Raw genomic sequence first — 20,218 nt, 5'->3', positions numbered from 1 at the left:
GGTTTCCAAATCCTTGGCCAATGAAGCAAATTGGCGGTGGAATGAAGGAAACTGGCAAAGGAGTTGGTTTTACATGATTTTTAAAGCTAGGTAACTTCCCTGCGCTATCAAGTCAAAAGGATACATTTATGCGCAATATTTGTAACATTTAACAACTTTAAAGATGTGCCCCCCCCCCCCGTAATTTCCGTAACAGGCCTAATCCAGTTCTTACTGAAGGCACCCTGTTCTCTGGGAAACCTGTGTTATAAGAAAAACACTACTCCTTTTCCTTTACGGGGTATCCAAGAACCTGTATAGAGTCCTTAAATATCCTATCAGAAGGAGAAAAGAACAGAGGCCAAGCAGAGAATATTGAGAAGCAAAGCGGCTAGTAAGCCTGATCTTTATCAACTGTTGCAACAGGGCTCTCACTCACCACACACCGGAGGGAGGAGGGACCCAGAACAATGAAACACAAGCCCTTATATAGACTTTTGAAATTGCCCACTCTGTAGCCCAAGACCACCCCCCAAAAGATCATACATACATCACAGAAAGAGGCGGTCTCCAGGAGAAATCCTGTCTGCCAGGATACCTGATAATGGTCGCTGGTTGCATTACCTGGGCAGCCTGGCCATTCTTTTGTGATGGTAAATACTTTAATTCCTGAATCCAGGTCATAGGCTCACCCTATTCCTACACAAATACGCCCTTAAGACAGGTAAGCAAAAGACAATGGAGAGGCTTTCCCATTTCCTCCCTCCTTGCAGAGAAACATTTGAGGTCACTGGGAGAGTCAAACTGGTTTGGGAGAGTCAAAATGGCTTCAGGATTGCTCTCCTGTACTATTTCAAACACGTGGTTTATATACAATCATACCTCGGGTTACAGCCGCTTCAGGTTGCGGACCACCAAAACCTGGAAGTACTGGAAAAGGTTACTTCCGGGTTTCTGCGGTTGTGCATGCACAGAAGCAATAAATTGTGCTTTGCGCATGTGCAGAAGTGCCGAATCGCAACCCGCGTCTGCGCAGACGCGGGTTGCGAACGCTGCGGGTTGCGAACGTGCATCCCGCACGGATCACGTTCGCAACCCGAGCGTCCACTGTACATATGTATTGTTTGCCTTGTACATTTATGAACATTTAATTTATATATTTGAGACCTTAGAATTCTTATGACACCTGCAAACAGCCTTTGAGGACTTGTTCCATAGTTGAAGTCCAGACTCTGGCGGTTTTGGGAAGGCGCCTTCCAATTCTGTGATTCTCTGTGGAGGCACAGGGCAGTGGCCTTGCAAGGCCAGCTGGGTGGAGGTTTCCTGGAGGGGGCACTTCTTAAATGGGGGCGCTGCTTGGGGAAGACCTGAAGGACGCTGTCAGTGTTTCCTCGGATGCCATGGAGGGTCTGTGCCCCTGAGGATTGTGACTGATGCAGATTCTCTGCCCCCCCCCCCCAGTTCTGGGTTGCAGCAAAGGCCCCAGATGGGCTTTGTGGGGAGCACAGATTGGGGGGGGGGGGAGAGTTGCTTTCTTTTGGGGCAGCCCGCCCTCTGGTGGCTGCAGAGGGGAATGACGTGAACACCCCACATGCAAAATGAACAGAGTCTGCCCCCCACCTCCGTTTTATTGGGGAAGTATAAAATACACATGAGCACTAATGAACAGTGATAACAACACAATATCTCTTTGCGCAGCCAGGTGTCCACAGGAAGAAAAATGTGAAGTTTCAACAACAGCATTATGTGGAAAACTTACGGTACATTTACAGCTCCATCCGGCAACTGGTGGGAGCAAAATGATGACATTGCATTTGCAGAGTCCATAATAAATGGTTAGGATAACCAAATGTCTAATGCTGCTTTTGGAAGATGATCTGTTTCTCCGTGCTCATTGGCATAAAAGCTGGGTTTTTTTATAAAAAAAATATCCTCCTATCACCCCCCTCTAAAAGCTAATGTCCCTTTGGTGTCAACCTGCTGGCAATCATTCCAGGGACAGCTCACTCTGCTGCTCCCCTTAGCCTTTTAATATTTATTATTATATTTTCATTTTTATCCCACTTTATATTTTTAAGGTGGGGAAAAAATCCTCAAAGGAGTTTGCAATTGCATCAAATAAACATTCCAAAGCGAAACATTGCAGCAGAAGGTCACCTATGAAATACACATTCAAAGCAACATAACTAGCAGGAAACTAAAATATTATCTTAATGATTTCATAAATAAAACATTACCAATGGAGGTCTATAGGATACACATTGAAAACAGCATAACTGGAAAGAGAATATTTTAAGCTGTTTAGGCCAGGGAGCCTCCAGTCAAGCTGGCCTCCACCTCTTCTGCCCAGGTGGGGGTTGTTCCTGCAGGTAAGTAGATGCTCAGCTCATCTTGGAGGTCTAACAAGGACCGTGGGGCAGGTGCAGAGGACGAGCACCTGTCCTCCACCCCCACCTTCTGCTTTCACAAACTCTTTTAATATAATTTTTTATTAGATTTTGTCCTGTGATATCATATACGAGTTTGTACTAGTGATGAAGCCCAAGATGGCGAAACAAGGCTAATATTCCGGAAATCCTTGTCAAACTGCAACAACCTTTTGTGTGGATTGTTGGACTCTAGGAACAGACAGGTGGAACAGACACTTTCACATATATGGACCTTATGCATAAACTGATCAGTGAATGAACTGATCCACTGGGTTTTCTACTTTTTTCGTTGAACTTTGAGTTACTTCTGTTGAAATCTACAATTCAATACAATGAATAGTATATATATATTTTTCAAACGTGCAGCCAGTTACGTCTTGTGTGTTTATTGAATGGACTTGGATGACTCAGCCAGGTGGGGTTAATCTCTGCAGGTGGGCGTGGCCAGGGTTTAAAGCTCCCTCTGGGAGGGGTGGGGGCATTGCAAGGGGGAAACCAGGGGGCAGAGCGGGGGAAGGACCTGGGCCAGGAAGGTATATGCTGTCTGCTATGGGAGGCTTAGGGAGGAGGAGGCGTTGGGTATTGGGGGGCCTTGGTTGACGCTTGCAACAGGTGATGGTTTGACTGGTCCTCTTCCTCCCCCAATTAGTTTGTCTCCAATTAGCAGACAATTGCAATGAGCATTGTGCTTACTATTTGCACTGGTGCAAATTGGAAGGAAATTCCTCCATAACTGTAACCCCCAAGGGCTAAATCCATTTAAATTTTTGGACTTGAGGATGCCTTTGTTTGTTTTGTGCACATGAGAAAAAGAGTTGGGGGAGAGGATTTAAAGGAGGGAGGGAGTCTTGGCTGGTCTCTTTCCTTTCTTTTTTAAATACATTTTTATTGTTTTTTTTACATATCATTTTCAACAATCATTTAGCATAACTTCTTATCTTATACAATATTTTATAATATCCGTCCACAACCTCTGATGAGTTTCCGTTCTTTATCACTTATTCTGCATTTCTTAATTTCTCTGTTACTCTTAATTATCATTAACTAATTCTCTTCATAGTCTTGCAATATTTTGAATAGTCCTCCTTACAGAACTTATTGCAGTCCTACTAGCGTAATCTGTTCATGGCTGGTCTCTTTTCACCTGACCCCCACCCCCAAGTCCGGGCTCTTTAGGCAATATCTGCCTGCTCCATAATGGGCTTCTGAGCTCATTTATTCACTTTGCATTTATAGCCCGCTTTTCCGCCCAGGAGCTCAAAGTGGGCAGCCTCTTTCCTCTCCCCACTCCCCATTTATCCTCACAACAGTCCTGTGAGGGAGCTTAGGCTGAGGCGCAGCCACTGGCCTCCAAGGTCACCCAGTAAGTTCCAAAGCCCCAATGGGGAGTTGAGTTCGGGTCTCTCTCACATCTGAGTCTGACTCACTGACCTTGACTGTCCTCTGGGATGTTGTAGCTGCTTGGAAAGAAGCTTCTTACTCTCTCCAAGTCTTCCAGCTCAGAAATATAGAGCTGGGAGGGACCTCAAGGGCTCATCTTGCAATGCAAGAATCGGAATTCTTTTCTGGTGGGGAATCTTAAAAATATGTTTTTGGGTGTGAGGAATTCAAATCTCCGGTTATTTTTGCGACCAGACAAGACTTAGCTTGATAAGTCTATGTTTGATAAAGAAACACACAAAATGCTTTCAGGAAAGCAAAGCATTTTAATTTTCTGAAAATTCCTGGTAATGCTTAATAATAATAATGAGTAATAATAATAATTTTTATATAGGAACTTGGCAATCATTTTTACTGATTTCTGTGCAATTTCACACCCATTTTACTTACCAAGCAAACCTCAATTACCTTAATTTAACCAAACTACCTTTTGAATTCCCAAGTCATCTTAAAACTTTTCAGTTTTTGGAATTTGAAAAGTTTAAAAATTCAACGTGCTGAGCAGCCTAGTAGGTTGGACAGAAAGGTCCATTGGCCCATTTTGCAGCCTCAGAAGTTGACCTTTGTTCTGCCACTGCTGCAAGGAAGTATTGCTCAGTGGGCGGGTGCTTATTTGAACGAGACCCTTCCCTCTCCCCCCCCCCGTGTGTGTCTTCTGCTGGTACTGTTTGCTGTGCCTCTGTGCAGGACAACCAGGGCAGGTGGCTCTTATGGCTGGTGATGCCAAAGGATGCCGCCAGGTGCAGTCTTGGTCTTCCAGCTGTCTCTTGCTTCTTGAGTTTTCTGACATCTGTGCCTTTAGCGGCTGCACAGGAGGCAGGAACTCAGCAGGCAAAGTTTCTCCTTCTCCGCATCTCCTAAATGCTGTGGAAAGCTGCACCCGTTGAATTCCTGGCTGTTAACGCAGCTGCTGTAAAGGGTGCAGTGGGAACCAGGAGAGATAGCGGAAGAATGTGCCTGTGTTGAGGGGCGGCAGACTGGGACAGCTGGGGTTCAGTGTCGTTGATAGCGGGAGGATTCTAGAAACGGGAGACTCACGGAATCCTAGAACTGGAAGGGACCTAAAGGGGCATCTAGACCAACCCCCTGCAATGCAGGAATCACAGCTAAGATCTCCTTGGCAGCTTTGCTAGTGGGAAGCAATCTACTTCGGTGGTAGAGGCTCAACTTTGAATGGAGCTGGTCCCAGAGTTGCCCTCAAACCATTTCCTTAACAGAGTGTGTGATGAAAGAGGTTTCCTTCTGACATATTATATATATATATATATATATATATATATATATATATATATATATATATATATATATATATGTGTGTGTGTGTGTGTGTGTGTGTGTGTGTGTGTGTGTGTGTGTGTGTGTGTATGTATGTATGTATTTGGGGTGGAGGAGGGCATGGGGGCAATGTGGCCTGACTCCCAAGCTTTGCTGTACACCATGTATTTTTTGTGAGGCTGTGTGTGTGTGTGTGTGTGTGTGTGTGTGTGTGTGTCTGTGCTTTCTGTTAATGTGGGTGAGAATAGCTCTTGGAATTTGCAGGTTGAACCATACCTCTTCAATGGGGCATCTCTAATAAAAGTTCTTCAGTTATTGGACTGTCATCCTAGGTTTTCAGAAACAGTTGTTCTTGCACCTCTAGGGTAGTGCCTGATTTGATGCTCCTTCATTCAGTTGCTCCCCTCACCTGACACACCTGATCCATTAGTATCATTGGGCTAGTCCCGTGGAACTCTTTGCCACTGGAGATTCAGCAGGTACCTTCTGTGTCAACTTTGAAACACCTGCTGAAAACTTTTTAGTACCTTCAGAAAATAAAGAACGCACCCTTCCACAATGGTTATTATTTTTTTTAAAAAAACCTTTTTATATGGTTTTATTGCTGTAAACTGCAATTTTTTCAATGACGCAGCAGTATACTAGCATTTTGTAAAAGGCAGGTTCTCATCCAGTGCCTCGCCCAAAGGCCCATGCCCATCTCTCACCCTGTCTTTGCTCCCTCCCCTCCCCTATATAGGAGTTGGCAGCTGTGGGCACAGAGAAGATGAGGAACCCCCCACTCCGGATCCTGGTCTCGGGTTCAGAGGAGTCTGGGAAGTCCACCCTCGTCGGCCACCTTCTCTACAAATGTGGGCATCTTAAAGCAGAAACTATGGAGACCCTCTGGAAACAGGTACCTCCTTCCTAATGATTCAGTTTGTGGCTTGACTTTCTGCCAAATGATGCTCAAAGCAAGGAAAATACAAAGTATTTTCACATGCCACCCCTGTCTCCGAGTGGCGAGAGACCCCAGCAGCTGCAGGTGCTTCAGAATCTCTGGATATCTATGCAACCTGAGCGTCAGATGGAGGGGTTCATGGCCCCAACAGCCCCGGTAGATCTTGCTTCTCCGTTAATCGCAGCTTTGGGTCCAGTGTAGAGGAAGCAGGTCACTGGGTCTCCTTCTTCAAGCCCTTCCCCAGCTTCCAGCTCACCTGGCAGCCAGGTGAGCAGGGTGGAGAAATGCCCCCTCTCCCAATCAGCCTGGCTCGTTCTTTTGGGATGCTGATGAGGACATTTCAGTAGCCAGCTAAGGTCATGGTCTTGCAAAGGAACTTGTCTGACTAGTTCTGAAATAAAACCTTAGATTCTCCCTGGGTACAGGACCCCAGTGGCGTAGCGTGGGGGTGCAGGGGGGGCCGGCCGCACTGGGCACAACATCTGGCGGTTAGGGTGCGCAAATCCATGGGTTAGGGGGCGCAAATCCACGGGTTAGGGGGTGCAAATTACTTGCCTTGCCCCGGGTGCTGACAACCCACGCTACGCCACTGCAGGACCCCCAAGAACTGGAATGGACTCGGGGCATCATCCAGACTGAAACCCCTCCCCAAAACACCCAACAATACAGTGGTACCTCTGGTTAAGAACTTAGGTAATTCATTCTGGAGGTCCGTTCTGAACCTGAAACTGTTCTTAACCTGAAGCACCACTTTAGCTAATGGGGCCTCCTGCTGCCGCCGCGCGATTTCTGTTCTCATCCTGAAGTAAAGTTCTTAATCCGAGGTACTATTTCTGGCTTAGCGGAGTCTGTAACCTGAAGCGTCTGTAACCCGAGGTACCACTGTATTTTCCATTAAAAAGAACATAAAATCAGTGTAAATGACATCATAAAATCAGTGCCAATAAAACATGTCAATGAATAAAGTGTTAACCTGGATACTGCTTGGCATACCTAACTGCTGTTAAACTGGGGTGGGGGTGGTGTCCGCTGTGTGCCCCCGCCTGCCTGGGATTTTCTGCCACCTCTGTCTCCTTTGCAGAAGGTGGAGCAAGGCAAGTCGTACCGGCAGTTGCTGCAGAACCTCCAGCAAGTTCAGAAAAGGGGTGCGGCTCCGGGAAGAGGGCATTACAAGAGCCCCAAGTATGAAGTCACCATTGCAGAACCCCCAAGTCGTGTAGGGATGTACCGCAGCTGCTGCTTGCAAGGCCAGCAAAAGGTGAGAGTCTCTGCTCCTCAGCAGCTGAGGGGACAAGAGAGGTTTCATGCCAAAGGTTGTGTCCTGCGCGTGCAGTAAATGTGTTGGGCGGGAAGGGGCTGGGTGTCAAATTCTCCTCACTCTCAGTTTTGCCATTTTAAAGCTCAGCGGGAAGGAGGGGGGCATAGAATCATAGAATCACAGAGTTGGAAGAGACCACAAGGGCCATCGAGTCCAACCCCCTGCCAAGCAGGAAACACCATCAGAGCACTCCTGACATATGGTTGTCAAGCCTCTGCTTAAAGACCTCCAAAGAAGGAGACTCCACCACACTCCTTGGCAGCAAATTCCACTGTCGAACAGCTCTTACTGTCAGGAAGTTCTTCCTAATGTTTAGGTGGAATCTTCTTTCTTGTAGTTTGGATCCATTGCTCCGTGTCCGCTTCTCTGGAGCAGCAGAAAACAACCTTTCTCCCTCCTCTATGTGACATCCTTTTATATATTTGAACATGGCTATCATATCACCCCTTAACCTCCTCTTCTCCAGGCTAAACATGCCCAGCTCCCTTAGCCGTTCCTCATAAGGCATCGTTTCCAGGCCTTTGACCATTTTGGTTGCCCTCCTCTGGACACGTTCCAGTTTGTCAGTGTCCTTCTTGAACTGTGGTGCCCAGAACTGGACACAGTACTCCAGGTGAGGTCTGACCAGAGCAGAATACAGTGGCACTATTACTTCCCTTGATCTAGATGCTATACTCCTATTGATGCAGCCCAGAATTGCATTGGCTTTTTTAGCTGCCGCGTCACACTGTTGGCTCATGTCAAGTTTGTGGTCAACCAAGACTCCTAGATCCTTTTCACATGAACTGAACTCAAGCCAGGTGTCACCCATCTTGTATTTGTGCCTCTCATTTTTTTTGCCCAAGTGCAATACTTTACATTTCTCCCTGTTAAAATTCATCTTGTTTGTTTTGGCCCAGTTCTCTAATCTGTCAAGGTCGTTTTGAATTGTGATCCTGTCCTCTGGGGTGTTAGCCACCCCTCCCAGTTTGGTGTCATCAGCAAATTTGATCAGGATGCCCTTGAGTCCATCATCCAAGTCGTTGATAAAGATGTTGAATAAGACCGGGCCCAAGACAGAACCCTGTGGCACCCCACTAGTCACTCTTCTCCAGGATGAAGAGGAACCATTGATGAGCACCCTTTGGGTTCCGTCAGTCAGCCAGTTACAAATCCACTGAGTGGTAGCATAGTCAAGACCACATTTTACCAGCTTCTTTACAAGAATATCATGGGGCACCTTGTCAAATGCCTTGCTGAAATCAAGGTAGGCTACATCCACTGCGTTCCCGTCATCTACCAGGCTTGTAATTCTGTCAAAAAATGAGATCAGGTTAGTCTGACATGACTTATTTTTCAGAAATCCATGCTGACTATTGGTGATCACAGCATTCCTTTCTAGGTGCTCACAGACTGTTTGCTCAATGATCTGCTCCAGAATCTTCCCTGGTATTGATGTCAGACTGACTGGGCGGTAATTATTTGGGTCCTCTCTTTCCCACTTTTTGAAAATAGGGACAACATTTGCCCTCCTCCAGTCTGCCGGGACTTCGCCTGTTCTCCAGGAATTCTCAAAGATGACTGCCAGTGGTTCTGAGATCACATCTGCCAGTTCTTTTAATACTCTTGGATGCAGTTCATCTGGCCCTGGAGACTTGAATACATCTAAACTAGCCAAGTATTCTTGTACTATCTCCTTAGTTATTCTGGGCTGTGTTTCCTTTGCTCCAAATTCTTCAGGTCGGGCATTGTTTTCTTTATCGGAGAAGACCGAGGCAAAAAAGGCATTGAGGAGTTCAGCCCTTTCTGTGTCCCCTGTTTGCATTTCACCATCTTCTCCTCTGAGTGACCCCACTGTTTCTTTGTTCTTCCTTTTGCTACGAACATACCCATAAAAGCCTTTTTTGTTGCTTTTAACCTCTCTAGCAAGCCTGAGTTCATTCTGTGCTTTAGCTTTTCTGACTTTGTGTCTACACGTGCTGGCTATTTGTTTGAATTCCTCTTTGGTGGTTTCCCTTTTCCATTTTTTGTACACATCCTTTTTTAATCTTAACTCAGTTAAAAGTTCTTTAGATAGCCACCCTGGCTTCTTTAGGCACCTTCCATGTTTCCGTCTCATTGGTATTGCCTGACGTTGTGCTTTTACTATCTCTCTCTTAACAAACTCCCAGCCATCATGAACTCCCAAAACGAGAATTCCTTGGCTCTGCCAGCCGCTCCCTCTGGCACCACCTTCTGTCCACCTCCTTGTCTTCTGTCCTGCCAGTTCCAATGGGTACCAGCCACCACCGTCTTGTCAAATCTCTGGGCTCTTCCTTGGCCTGGACCTTCTCAATCAGGGGCCGGCAACCTAAGGCCCGGGGGCCAGATCCGGCCCAATCGCCTTCTAAATCTGGCCTTCAGACGGTCCGGGAATCAGTGTGTTTTTACATGAGTAGAATGTGTGCTTTTCTTTAAAAGGCATCTCTGGGTTATTTGTGGGGCAGAGGAATTCGTTCATCCCCCCCCCAAATATAGTCCGGCCCCCCATAAGGTCTGAGGGACAGTGGACCAGCCCCCTGCTGAAAAAGTTTGCTAACCCCTGTTCTAAATCAGGGGTAGGCAACCTAAGGCCCCCGGGCCCCAAGCAGCCTACAAGGCCCACGAGCCACCCCTGAACTGAGTCGCCCACTTGGCAAGTCCCTGCACGCTGCGCTAAACTGGTGCAGCATGGTGCGGGAACTTTCTTCTGCGGTGCCGGAAATTGCTTCTGCGCAGATGCTGGAAATGGCAGGCCACGTGTGATCCAGCCCTCAGAGGGATCTCTGCTGGAGTGAACCGGCCCAGGCGAGGTAAACCTTGCGGACCCCTGTTCTAAATGCATCCCCCCCCCCCCGCAACACCCTCTGATGCAGTAGGGCTGTTCCCACAGGAGGCAATGACAGCAATTGAACATGAATTTTACTATCTAATGAGACCATTGATCCATAAAATGAAAGCAATAAACAATGTACTGCAGTCACACAGTCAATCAGTAGCTGAACTGGGTTCCACACAGTCACAAAAACAAAACAAAAAAGAGCCGCAAAAATGCAAAATAGCAAAAACAGACAGACCTGAGAGTAACACTCAAAATGGAAACGTGGCACTCAAAACGGAGCACGTTCAGCTTCTGAAAAAAGTTCACAAACCGGAACGCTTACTTCTGGATTTGCAGTTTTGGGTTCCAAGTTATTTAAGTACCAAGGCATTTGAGAAGCAAGGGACCACTGTGTGCGCTTGCATCCGAGGGGTTGTGGGGGCTTCAGCCCAAAACCCCATGGAGGGAGGGGGCTCTCGTGCCTGAATCCTGCTTTCAGGTTTCCCATTGAGGCTGTGAGTAGAGACTGCTGGGCTAGAGAGCCATCTTCTGATGTTCTTATGGAATACCCTTCCCTGGCAGAAAGTCAGGGCCAGGTGACTGAGAGTTTTGACGGCCTTTTCTTTCCTCCTCTCCCTCCCTCAGGTTGACTGCCTGCTGTTTGTGATCTCTGCAGAGAAGAGGGACTTTGAAATGCGTTGGCACATGACCCAGAAGCAGATCCTCCTGGCCAGCAAACTCCCGGTGAAGCAGCTGGTGGTGTGTGTCAACAAGATGGACTCTTCCACGCCGGAGCCTTACAGCTGCGACCGCTACAAATACATCGTTGGGAAAGTGTGTGACTGGCTCGGGGCGTGGGTCAGGGACTCCAGTAAGGTGCTCTTTCTCCCCATCTCAGCCCTCTATGGGGACAACCTGCAGGAGCCCAGCCTCAAGGTAGGCAACCCATCTCTCGGGGAAACTGAGGGTAGCAGATGCCATAACGCAGCTGGGAGGAACACCCAGCTACCTAAATCAGGGCTTCAGATTCTGGTTCAGGCATCAGTTGCAGGACCAAGAGGGATCAAGGACCGTAGAGCCATTTTTAAGGGGTTATTTCCCGTAGTGGTTCAGACAACCAGCTGGCCCAGTCCTGCCAATCAGAAGCCAGGCCACGCTGGTCCGATAGAGGAAGTGGGGAGGTGGGTATCTCAGGTGGAAATTGCTAAGGGATTTCTCAATCTCCCTGACGGACGGACTTAATCAGTAATCCATGGACGCGACTTCTTCGTTAACCGGGCCGGCACTATAATGGGCCAAGGTGAGGCGGGTGCCTCAGTTTGCAGATTTTTATTTTATTAATAATAATATTTATTAATTTTCCAACAAATTGAACACGACGCTACAAAAAACCAAAAAAGAAAAAACATACAATAATACAGTACAATAAAAAACCCTGCAAAACATTAACATACAACTAACAAAACAAAACAAAAACCATTTAAAACACAGTCCAATTTCAATATTTTATCCTTCTTTCACTAATTTCCATGACCTCCTCACACCTCCCTTTTTGTATTCCACTTCTATTGATTGTTTCAGCAATTCCTTTCCATCTTCCTCTATTTTCTATCCTATTCTTAACACACTCTAACCTTATTTTTCCCTTTAATGCTCTAATAATCTATTTATACTTAATTCCTTATAACATTTCTACTAAAGCCATGTAACTTCATTCCAACATTTTCCTAACATTCATTAATTTTACAGTATTTCTGTAAATAGTCTTTAAACTTTTTCCAGTCTTCTTCCACCGACCTCAGTTTGCAGAATTGGAGGAGGGGCAGATTTGGTTCAGCGGATGCAAGGTTGCTCTGGAAGTTGAACTGGGCAAGAATCTGAGAGCTGGGGGGTCTGTCTGGGTCTCTCCTTTGCAGATGACCTGGTTCTGCAGGTGGGAGATCCTCAGGGAGAAAGGAGGAATGGTCAAAGGCACAACTTTGCAGCAGTTCCTGGACACTTTCTCCGCTTGCCATCTCAAACCGGACCTCCTGTATACTCCTTTAGGTGGGTGGTACTCTTGAACTTGAGGGGTTTTTTTTGTCTTAACATTTATTGATAGATAAATTCAAAGATATACAGAAATGCATGCCCATTACAAAGTCTCTTTTTATAATATGCTGAGATAAAACAGATACTTAATCTAGAAAAGAGCCAAGTCTGGAGGAAGAAAATGCAAGAAAAGGAGAAATCTAAAGGAGCTAAGGGAGCTGGGCATGTTTAGCCTGGAGAAGAGGAGGTTAAGGGGTGATATGATAGCCATGTTCAAATATATAAAAGGATGTCACATAGAGGAGGGAGAAAGGTTGTTTTCTGCTGCTCCAGAGAAGCGGACACGGAGCAATGGATCCAAATTACAAGAAAGAAGATTCCACCTAAACATTAGGAAGAACTTCCTGACAGTAAGAGCTGTTTGACAGTGGAATTTGCTGCCAAGGAGTGTGGTGGAGTCTCCTACTTTGGAGGTCTTTAAGCAGAGGCTTGACAACCATATGTCAGGAGTGCTCTGATGGTGTTTCCTGCTTGGCAGGGGGTTGGACTCGATGGCCCTTGTGGTCTTTTCCAACTCTATGATTCTATGATTCTAAAGAAGGAGCAAGCAAGAGAAAAGGAAAGAAAGAAAAAAAAAACGGAAGAAAAATAGAGTAGAATAAAAGGACTCCCGGCTCTCTGCAGCTACAGATGATATTCATTCTCCAACCATTCTATATTCTCTAAAGCAGTATTTTTTTCCAATCTTCAAATCCAGATATTACAAGTTCGTTTTCTCTTTCATGCAAAAAGTCCTTTTGGGAAGGCTGGAGGGACCAAGGAGCCCCGGGGGTCCGATTGTTCTCCTTGACACGGGTGCAGAAGGAAGGATGCAGTAGGATAAAAAGGACATGATGGTTGCCTGTCAAAGATGCTTTAGCTGTGATTCCTGCATTTCCGGGGTTTGGACTTGATGGAGATGGATTGAGGATTAAGTCTGTAAATCAAAATTTAAGCATTCTATCCCATGTGTGTGGGAAAAATATGAAGGGATTTTTAGCAGAGTAAACACACTTACGTGCTTTTGCAGCTTACTGGAAGCTAGGAATTAGGCAATTGCACCTTTTATCCCTGTTTATTTGTGTTCTGCTGATCGTTTCCCCCTCTGTCCCTGTTGCTGAGAATGAACCTTACGTTTTAGTAAAAACATAAATGTTTACTTACATTTTAATGCAGACAGCAAATATATCAAAGTAGTATGCAGGTAAAATAGTTTTCAGTTACAAAATACAAAACTAGTTTCCAAAATGGAGCCTGGTCTTTGAGCATGACCTTAACAGATTGGAGAACAAGGTGCAAGCTAACAATGAATTTTAACAGGGACGAATGTAAGGTCCTTCACATAGGCAGGAAGAACCAGATGCACAAATATATGATGGGGGAAACCTGATTTATTAGGAATAGATGTGAAAAGGATCTAGGGGTCTTAGTGGACTACAAGCTTAACATGAGTCCACAGTGTGATGCCGCAGCAAAAAAAGCTAATGCTATTCTAGGCTGCATCAACAGAAGTCTAGTTTCCTGATCAAGGGAAGTAATAGTATTCTGCCTTGGTCAGACCACACCTGGAGTCCTGTGACCATCTCTGGGCACCACAATTTAAGAAGGATGTTGACAAGCTGGAAGGTGGGCAGAGGAGGGCAGCAAAGATGGTCAAGGGTCTGGAAACCAAGTCTTATGAGGAACGGTTGAAGGAGCTGGAGAAGTTTAGCCTGCAAAAGAGGATATTGAGAGGAGGTATAAGAGCCATCTTCAAATATATCAAGGGCTGTCACATGGAAGATGGAGCAAGTTTGTTTTCTCCTGTTCTGGAGGGTAGGATTCAAACCAATAGCTCCAGGAAGAACTTTCTGACAGTATGAGCTATTTGACAGTGGAATGGTCTCCCTTGGGAGGTTGTGGATTCTCCTCCACTGGAGGTTTTTAGGCAGAGCTTGGATGGCCATCTGCCATGGCTGCTTGGGCTGAGATTCCTGCCTTGCAGAGGGTTGGACTAGATGACCCTTGAGGTCCCTTCCAGCTCTATGATTCTATGATTACATCTGCTCACATTGCTTACTTGAAAGGAAGAGAGAGACTGGGGCAAGAAGGAAGGAGAAAAGATTGAGATCCTTTGCCCTACATCCTACCACAAGACGATATAACACCACATAGACTTGCCTTGTTTAGGAATGGAGGAACTCAAAGTGTCTTAACCCCTCCATATGCTTATTTAGCAAATATAATGTTCATTTTGACTGCAGATTATCCCACTCTGGGTACCTCCCAACTCTACAATTCTATGGTTCTGTGACTGTTTTGTAGAATGGACCGAGAAGGAAGAGAAGATTCTCCTGAGGACATGGAGGAGTCTCTCCTCCCAGACACCAGACCACATCCCCAGCCCTTCTATGATGTCCACGGCTCTCAGGCAGGCAGCAGTCTGGCGCTCTGCAGAGCAGTGTCGCCGCAAGGTGGATGCCCTCCTGTGGCGCTACATGGCTGACGTGCTCCGGGGAGGAATTGAGTGCTCTCCTTCCTACTGGGAACTGCATGACATCCTGGGATATGATGTCTCCACAGCAGCCTTTCAATTGCGGCGATTTAAGCAGGAACTGGTGCCAACAGCAAATGCCCCCACTGCACCTGACCTGGGTTGGGCTGAAGATGTGTTTGTCCTTCTGGGGCCTTCTGGTCAAGGAGCACTTGCCATCCCAAAGGGGGGAGAGAAAGAAGAAGAGCTTGTCATCCCTGGGCCTTCTGGTCAAGAAGAACCTGCTGCTCCAGAGGAAGCACAACTTGTCCATCCTGGGCATTTTGATCAAGGTGAGCCAGTTGTCCCAGAGGAGGGAGAGAGAGCAGAACTCATCCTTCCTGGGCCTTCTGGTCAAGCAGAGCCTGTTGTCCCAGAGGAGGGAGAGGAAGCAGAACATGTCCATCCAGGGCCTTCTGGTCAAGGAGAGCCTTTTGTCCCAGAGGAGGGAGAGAGAGCAGAACTCATCCTTCCTGGGCCTTCTGGTCAAGCAGAGCCTGTTGTCCCAGAGGAGGGAGAGGAAGCAGAACATGTCCATCCAGGGCCTTCTGGTCAAGGAGAGCCTTTTGTCCCAGAGGAGGGAGAGGAAGCAGAACATGTCCATCCTGGGCCTTCTGGTCAAGCAGAGCCAGTTGTCCCAGAGGAGGGAGAGGAAGCAGAACATGTCCATCCAGGGCCTTCTGGTCAAGGAGAGCCTGTTGTCCCAGAAGTGGGACAGGAAGCAGAACATGTCCATCCAGGGCCTTCTGGTCAAGGAGAGCCAGTTGTCCCAGAAGTGGGACAGGAAGCAGAACATGTCCATCCAGGGCCTTCTGGTCAAGGAGAGCCTGTTGTCCCAGAGGAGGGAGAGGAAGCAGAACATGTCCATCCAGGGCCTTCTGGTCAAGGAGAGCATTTTGTCCCAGAGGAGGGAGAGGAAGCAGAACTTGTCCATCCAGGGCCTTCTGGTCAAGGAGAGCCTTTTGTCCCAGAGGAGGGAGAGGAAGCAGAACATGTCCGTCCTGGGCCTTCTGGTCAAGGTGAGCTATTGTCCCAGAGGTGGCACAACATCTTGTCGATGCGGGTATCCTTTCTCAAGAACAGGTTGCCAACTTGGTCCACCTGTTCTCTCAAAGAAAGCCTGCCACCCTCCCGGAAGAGGGAGGAGCCCTCCCTGGGTCTTCTGGACAAGGTGAGCCCATCATCCTAGGAGAGAAGGTAGGGGAGCTTGTTATCCCAGGACCACCTGGCAGCTGAAATGTTTGGAATGGGGAGTGGAGGGGCTCTTCTAAAAGAGGAGCTAGTCAGAGGGACCCCTGCCTCCTTGGAGACCAGGCCTTGGGGAGCCTGAGGGACTTCAGGCAATTTCCCTCGTCACCCATGACCACTGACCACACTGGCTGGAACTGAAAGAGTTGGGATTCCCACAATATCTGGAGGGCTGCAGATGTTCTCCACCCCTGGTCTAGATGTTCAAAACTTGGAGGTTGGGAGAGGGTGACCTTAGGGCTGGAGGCACCAGGGAGCATCAAGCATGTAGGACCAGTTGTGATGGTGCGCGGGGGGGGGGGGTGTTGGTTGAAACTTGTGGGTGCACAGCTGACTTACGGAGTCACTTGCCTTGTCGGAAGCTGCTAACCCCCTCCCTCCCTCTCTCTCTTTCTCAGGACAGGACTCAGAGACCAAAAGCACCCCTGAGCGAAGAGCCCTTGATACCCCTGACTCTGCAGAACCACCTCTGTGCCCTAGGCCCCCCAAAAACCCCAGAAGTCACTGCCCCTCTGGGCACTTGGGGAGGAGCTCTGGATACGAATTGTGTCCTGGTCCTTCAAGAACCACCAGATATGAGCCGCCCCCTCGATTTTTAAGGAGATTCAAATCTAACCCCCACCCTGAAAGCTCAACCAGCAGTTCTGGACAAGATCCGTGCCCTGGGACCTCCGGGACCTCGAGACCTGACTCCCACCCTGGACCCTCGACCAGCAGTTCTGGACAAGATCCGTGCCCTGGGACCTCCGGGAACTCGAGACCTGACTCCCACCCTGGACCCTCGACCAGCAGTTCTGGACAAGATCCGTGCCCTGGGACCTCCGGGAACTCGAGACCTGACTCCCACCCTGGACCCTCGACCAGCAGTTCTGGACAAGATCCGTGCCCTGGGACCTCAAGGAACTCCACACCTGACCCCAGCCCTGGACCATCGACCAGCAGTTCTGGACAAGATCCATTCCTTGGGACCTTGAGGAACTCCACACCTGACCCCCACCCTGGACCCTCGACCAGCAGTTCTGGACAAGATCCGTGCCCTGGGACCTCCAGGAACTCCACGCCTGACTCCCACCCTGGATCCTCGACCAGCAGTCCTGGACAAGATCCATTCCTTGGGACCTTGAGGAACTCCACACCTGACCCCAGCCCTGGACCCTCGACCAGCAGTTCTGGACAAGATCCGTGCCCTGGGACCTCCAGGAACTCCACACCTGACCCCCACCCTGGATCCTCGACCAGCAGTCCTGGACAAGATCCATTCCTTGGGACCTTGAGGAACTCCACACCTGACCCCAGCCCTGGACCCTCGACCAGCAGTTCTGGACAAGATCCGTGCCCTGGGACCTCAAGGAACTTCACACCTGACCCCAGCCCTGGACCCTCGACCAGCAGTTCTGGACAAGATCCGTGCCCTGGGACCTCAAGGAACTTCACACCTGACCCCCACCCTGGACCCTCCACCAGCAGCTCCGGACTTAAGCTACACCCCAGACCATCAAGAAGCTCCGGACACAATCTACTGGGTGCTGGGCTGGAGAGGAGGCCACGTTCTGCAATCCCCCTCAGCTCCTCAGCATCTGGGAGCGACGCAGGAGTTTTGCTAGAGGAAGAGGAGCTTGCGTTGGTGGAGGAAGACACTCACAACCCTGGTGTTCCAAGGGCTTCCTGGGGGAACCTAATTGGCCCCCCGCTCTTGCTGTGCCCCATCCATGGGCTCCCAGTGCTGCATCCTTCCCCATACCCCCTTCCTCCAGCCCAGTTCCAGCAGGGGCCACGCTTCCCCTGGCCAGATCCTGCGTACCAGCTGCCGCTGCTTGGCGAGGCTTCCTGGGCCCCTGTCTCCAATGCCATGTCTCCCCATTCGCAGTCCCCTCCTGCCTCCTGGGACCCCCTCATGCAGCAGGCCCAGTCTGCCCCTTCCTCCACTCCCTTCCAGCAGCCCCCTGCCCAAGCCGTGCCGTTCATCTCACAGCCTTTCGTGCCTCTGGATTCCTTCCATGCCCCGGTGGGGCACCAAGGGCACTTCCCACCCCCACCTCATGCGCCAGCCCCCCAGGCCTTTCCAAACCAAGGGCACTTCCCACCCCCACCTCATGTGCCAGCCCCCCAGGCCTTTCTGAACCAAGGGCACTTCCCACCCCCACCTCATGCGCCAGCCCCCCAGGCCTTTCCAAACCCGTGGCCCCAGGCCCCATACCATGCCCAGGACTTTCCCGGGGCCCATGCCAGGTCAGGGCCATTCTCACTCCACTCTCTCCCATGGCAGGGCACTCCTGCATCGCCCCTGGGCATCAGAATCGTCCTCCAGCCGGCTTCCGGGCCACGGAGCTTTCCTTCCGCAATGGAAGCCTCTGCCACAGCCATCCGAGCCAGAGGGCTTCCTGCCCCCGCCTGTCAAAGCACCCCACTTGCGTCCTCGCCCACCCTCCCTGGCAGGTCCTGATCCTGACGGCGTTGAGGCACCGTCCTCTGCTGCTTCTCTGGCTCCGAAGCCCACGACCCAACCTGGGAGCCCCTCGTCGTTGCCTCCCCGGGCCCAGCCGCAGACCTCGCGCCAGCCTCTACCCCTTAGCCCTCCTTTAAAATCCTGAATGGCTCCCAGCGGGGCTGGGGATCAGGCTCTCAGGCTTCCTCCCCCTCCTCCCTTGCCCTCCGGCTCCCCACCCCAGCTTCCAGGACCTCCATCTCAACCTGGGAGCCCTGGGTCGCCCACCTCCCAGCATCCCCCCAGGCTTTTGAAAGCGCTCCCTCCCCTGGCCCCAATCTTGCCTCCTTTGTCACCCTTCCCACTGGCATCTGTTCCTGGTGCTCCAGACTCCCTGGGCAACAGGCCCCCACCTCTAGCTGCCACCCCCACCCCCATGGTGCCCCCAGGCCGGCCACTGCGTCTCTGCATCAGAGTCTGGTGCCGATGTCCCCACAAGGTCACTCTCCACTGTCCCCACTGAAGCCACGGAGCCCTTTCCCCACCTCCCCTTCCTCTCCTCTCTAAGCACAGATTTTTTTTTGGGGGGGGGCAGCCCAGGCCAGGGAGGCAGCAGAGCCTTTCCCTCCTTTCCTGTCCCTCTAAGGAGCCAAGCCCTGAGCAGGCTCCCATCTCCCCTTCACTCCATCTTCCACTCACTGCCTGGGCCTCTTGAGCAAAGGTCTCCTGGCCTCCTTGCCCTTTAGCTGCCTCTTGGTGGCAGCCGTTTGGCCTTTCCCCACTGCTGGGCCAGCCTGGGAGCTTATGGGGCAGGAGTCAGACCCCTTGGTGGTTCCCTCTCAGCCCATGACCTGGATGGGTCCATGGGAGGTGATGGGATGTTTTAACCTTTCAGCATGAACCAAGCCTCGTTTGGCAATGTTCTTGCTTTTTAATCATTTGCAACAATAAATAACCTTTTTTATTGTAATCATGCTTCTTGGAATCCTTTCCTCCCTCCAGGTAGAAACATCCTGAGCCATGAGAGGGTAATGTTAAATGCCAATCTCTTAGAGGCGAGAGACCTCAGGGGTTCCAGGCACACGCCCAGGTTGGGTTTCCTTGCAATAAAGGTCAGCAGAGATGGGGGTGTCTTCAGGATACATGGTTTTTGTTGGGATGTGAATAGATGCTAGGAGAGAATATATTTATTAGATATCACCCATCCTTCTTCACCTTTGTGAGTTCAGCAGAGTTGCATCCCTTTGCAGCTTAAAAGGGAAGCTTAGATAGGCTACTTTTAGCCTTTTAGTTTAAGTAATCCAGGATGCTCCTGATATTTCCCCCTTTTCAACAATATTCACACAAATAGTCTTGTAAAAGGTAAAAAGAACATTTGCTCGCTTGGAATACTTGCTGAAGAGCAACAAATTCAGCATCTTTGCTCAGGCAGGCTTCAAATGGTAGTTCGGTTACAAAGGCACACCTAAGTCTAGCTTAAAATGTAGGCAGAGCATGGAGCTCAGACTTGGCAGATGTTCTCACGTTGCTGGCAGCATGGAAAGAGAGTGAGAGTGTGTGTGTGCCCAGGAAGGTAGGAGAAGATCTACAGCTATGCCCTCTGCCTGTCAGGACACAGTGGGAGTCTCTCTCACATAGTTCCCTCTTGCAAACTTGCAGGAAGACTGTGCGTGCTTCAACTCCTATCATGTGCCTGTCTAGCAAACCACGAATGGTTGGTTTGACTGCATTTTAAATATTGCACAGTTTTATTTACACATGTAT

At 49.2% G+C, this 20,218-nt stretch overlaps 1 protein-coding gene across 1 annotated transcript; it reads left to right on the top strand.

The window, feature by feature from the left end:
- Window positions 1-4,558: 4,558 nt before the first annotated feature.
- LOC308597503 (uncharacterized protein) lies at window positions 4,559-18,768 on the top strand (the record flags this gene model as incomplete). The annotated part of the gene is made up of 8 exons (XM_081213334.1): window positions 4,559-4,588; window positions 5,863-6,018; window positions 7,145-7,321; window positions 10,845-11,135; window positions 12,116-12,245; window positions 14,574-15,679; window positions 16,433-18,258; window positions 18,699-18,768. The coding sequence occupies 8 exons, from the start codon at window positions 4,559-4,561 to the stop codon at window positions 18,766-18,768; spliced, it is 3,786 nt and encodes a 1,261-aa protein (XP_081069460.1).
- Between the last annotated feature and the right edge of the window lie 1,450 nt (window positions 18,769-20,218).

This window comes from Podarcis bocagei (genome assembly GCF_964188305.1).
Source record: "Podarcis bocagei genome assembly, chromosome: 11".
NCBI lineage: Eukaryota > Metazoa > Chordata > Lepidosauria > Squamata > Lacertidae > Podarcis > Podarcis bocagei.
This window is presented reverse-complemented; position numbering and strand designations above follow the sequence as displayed.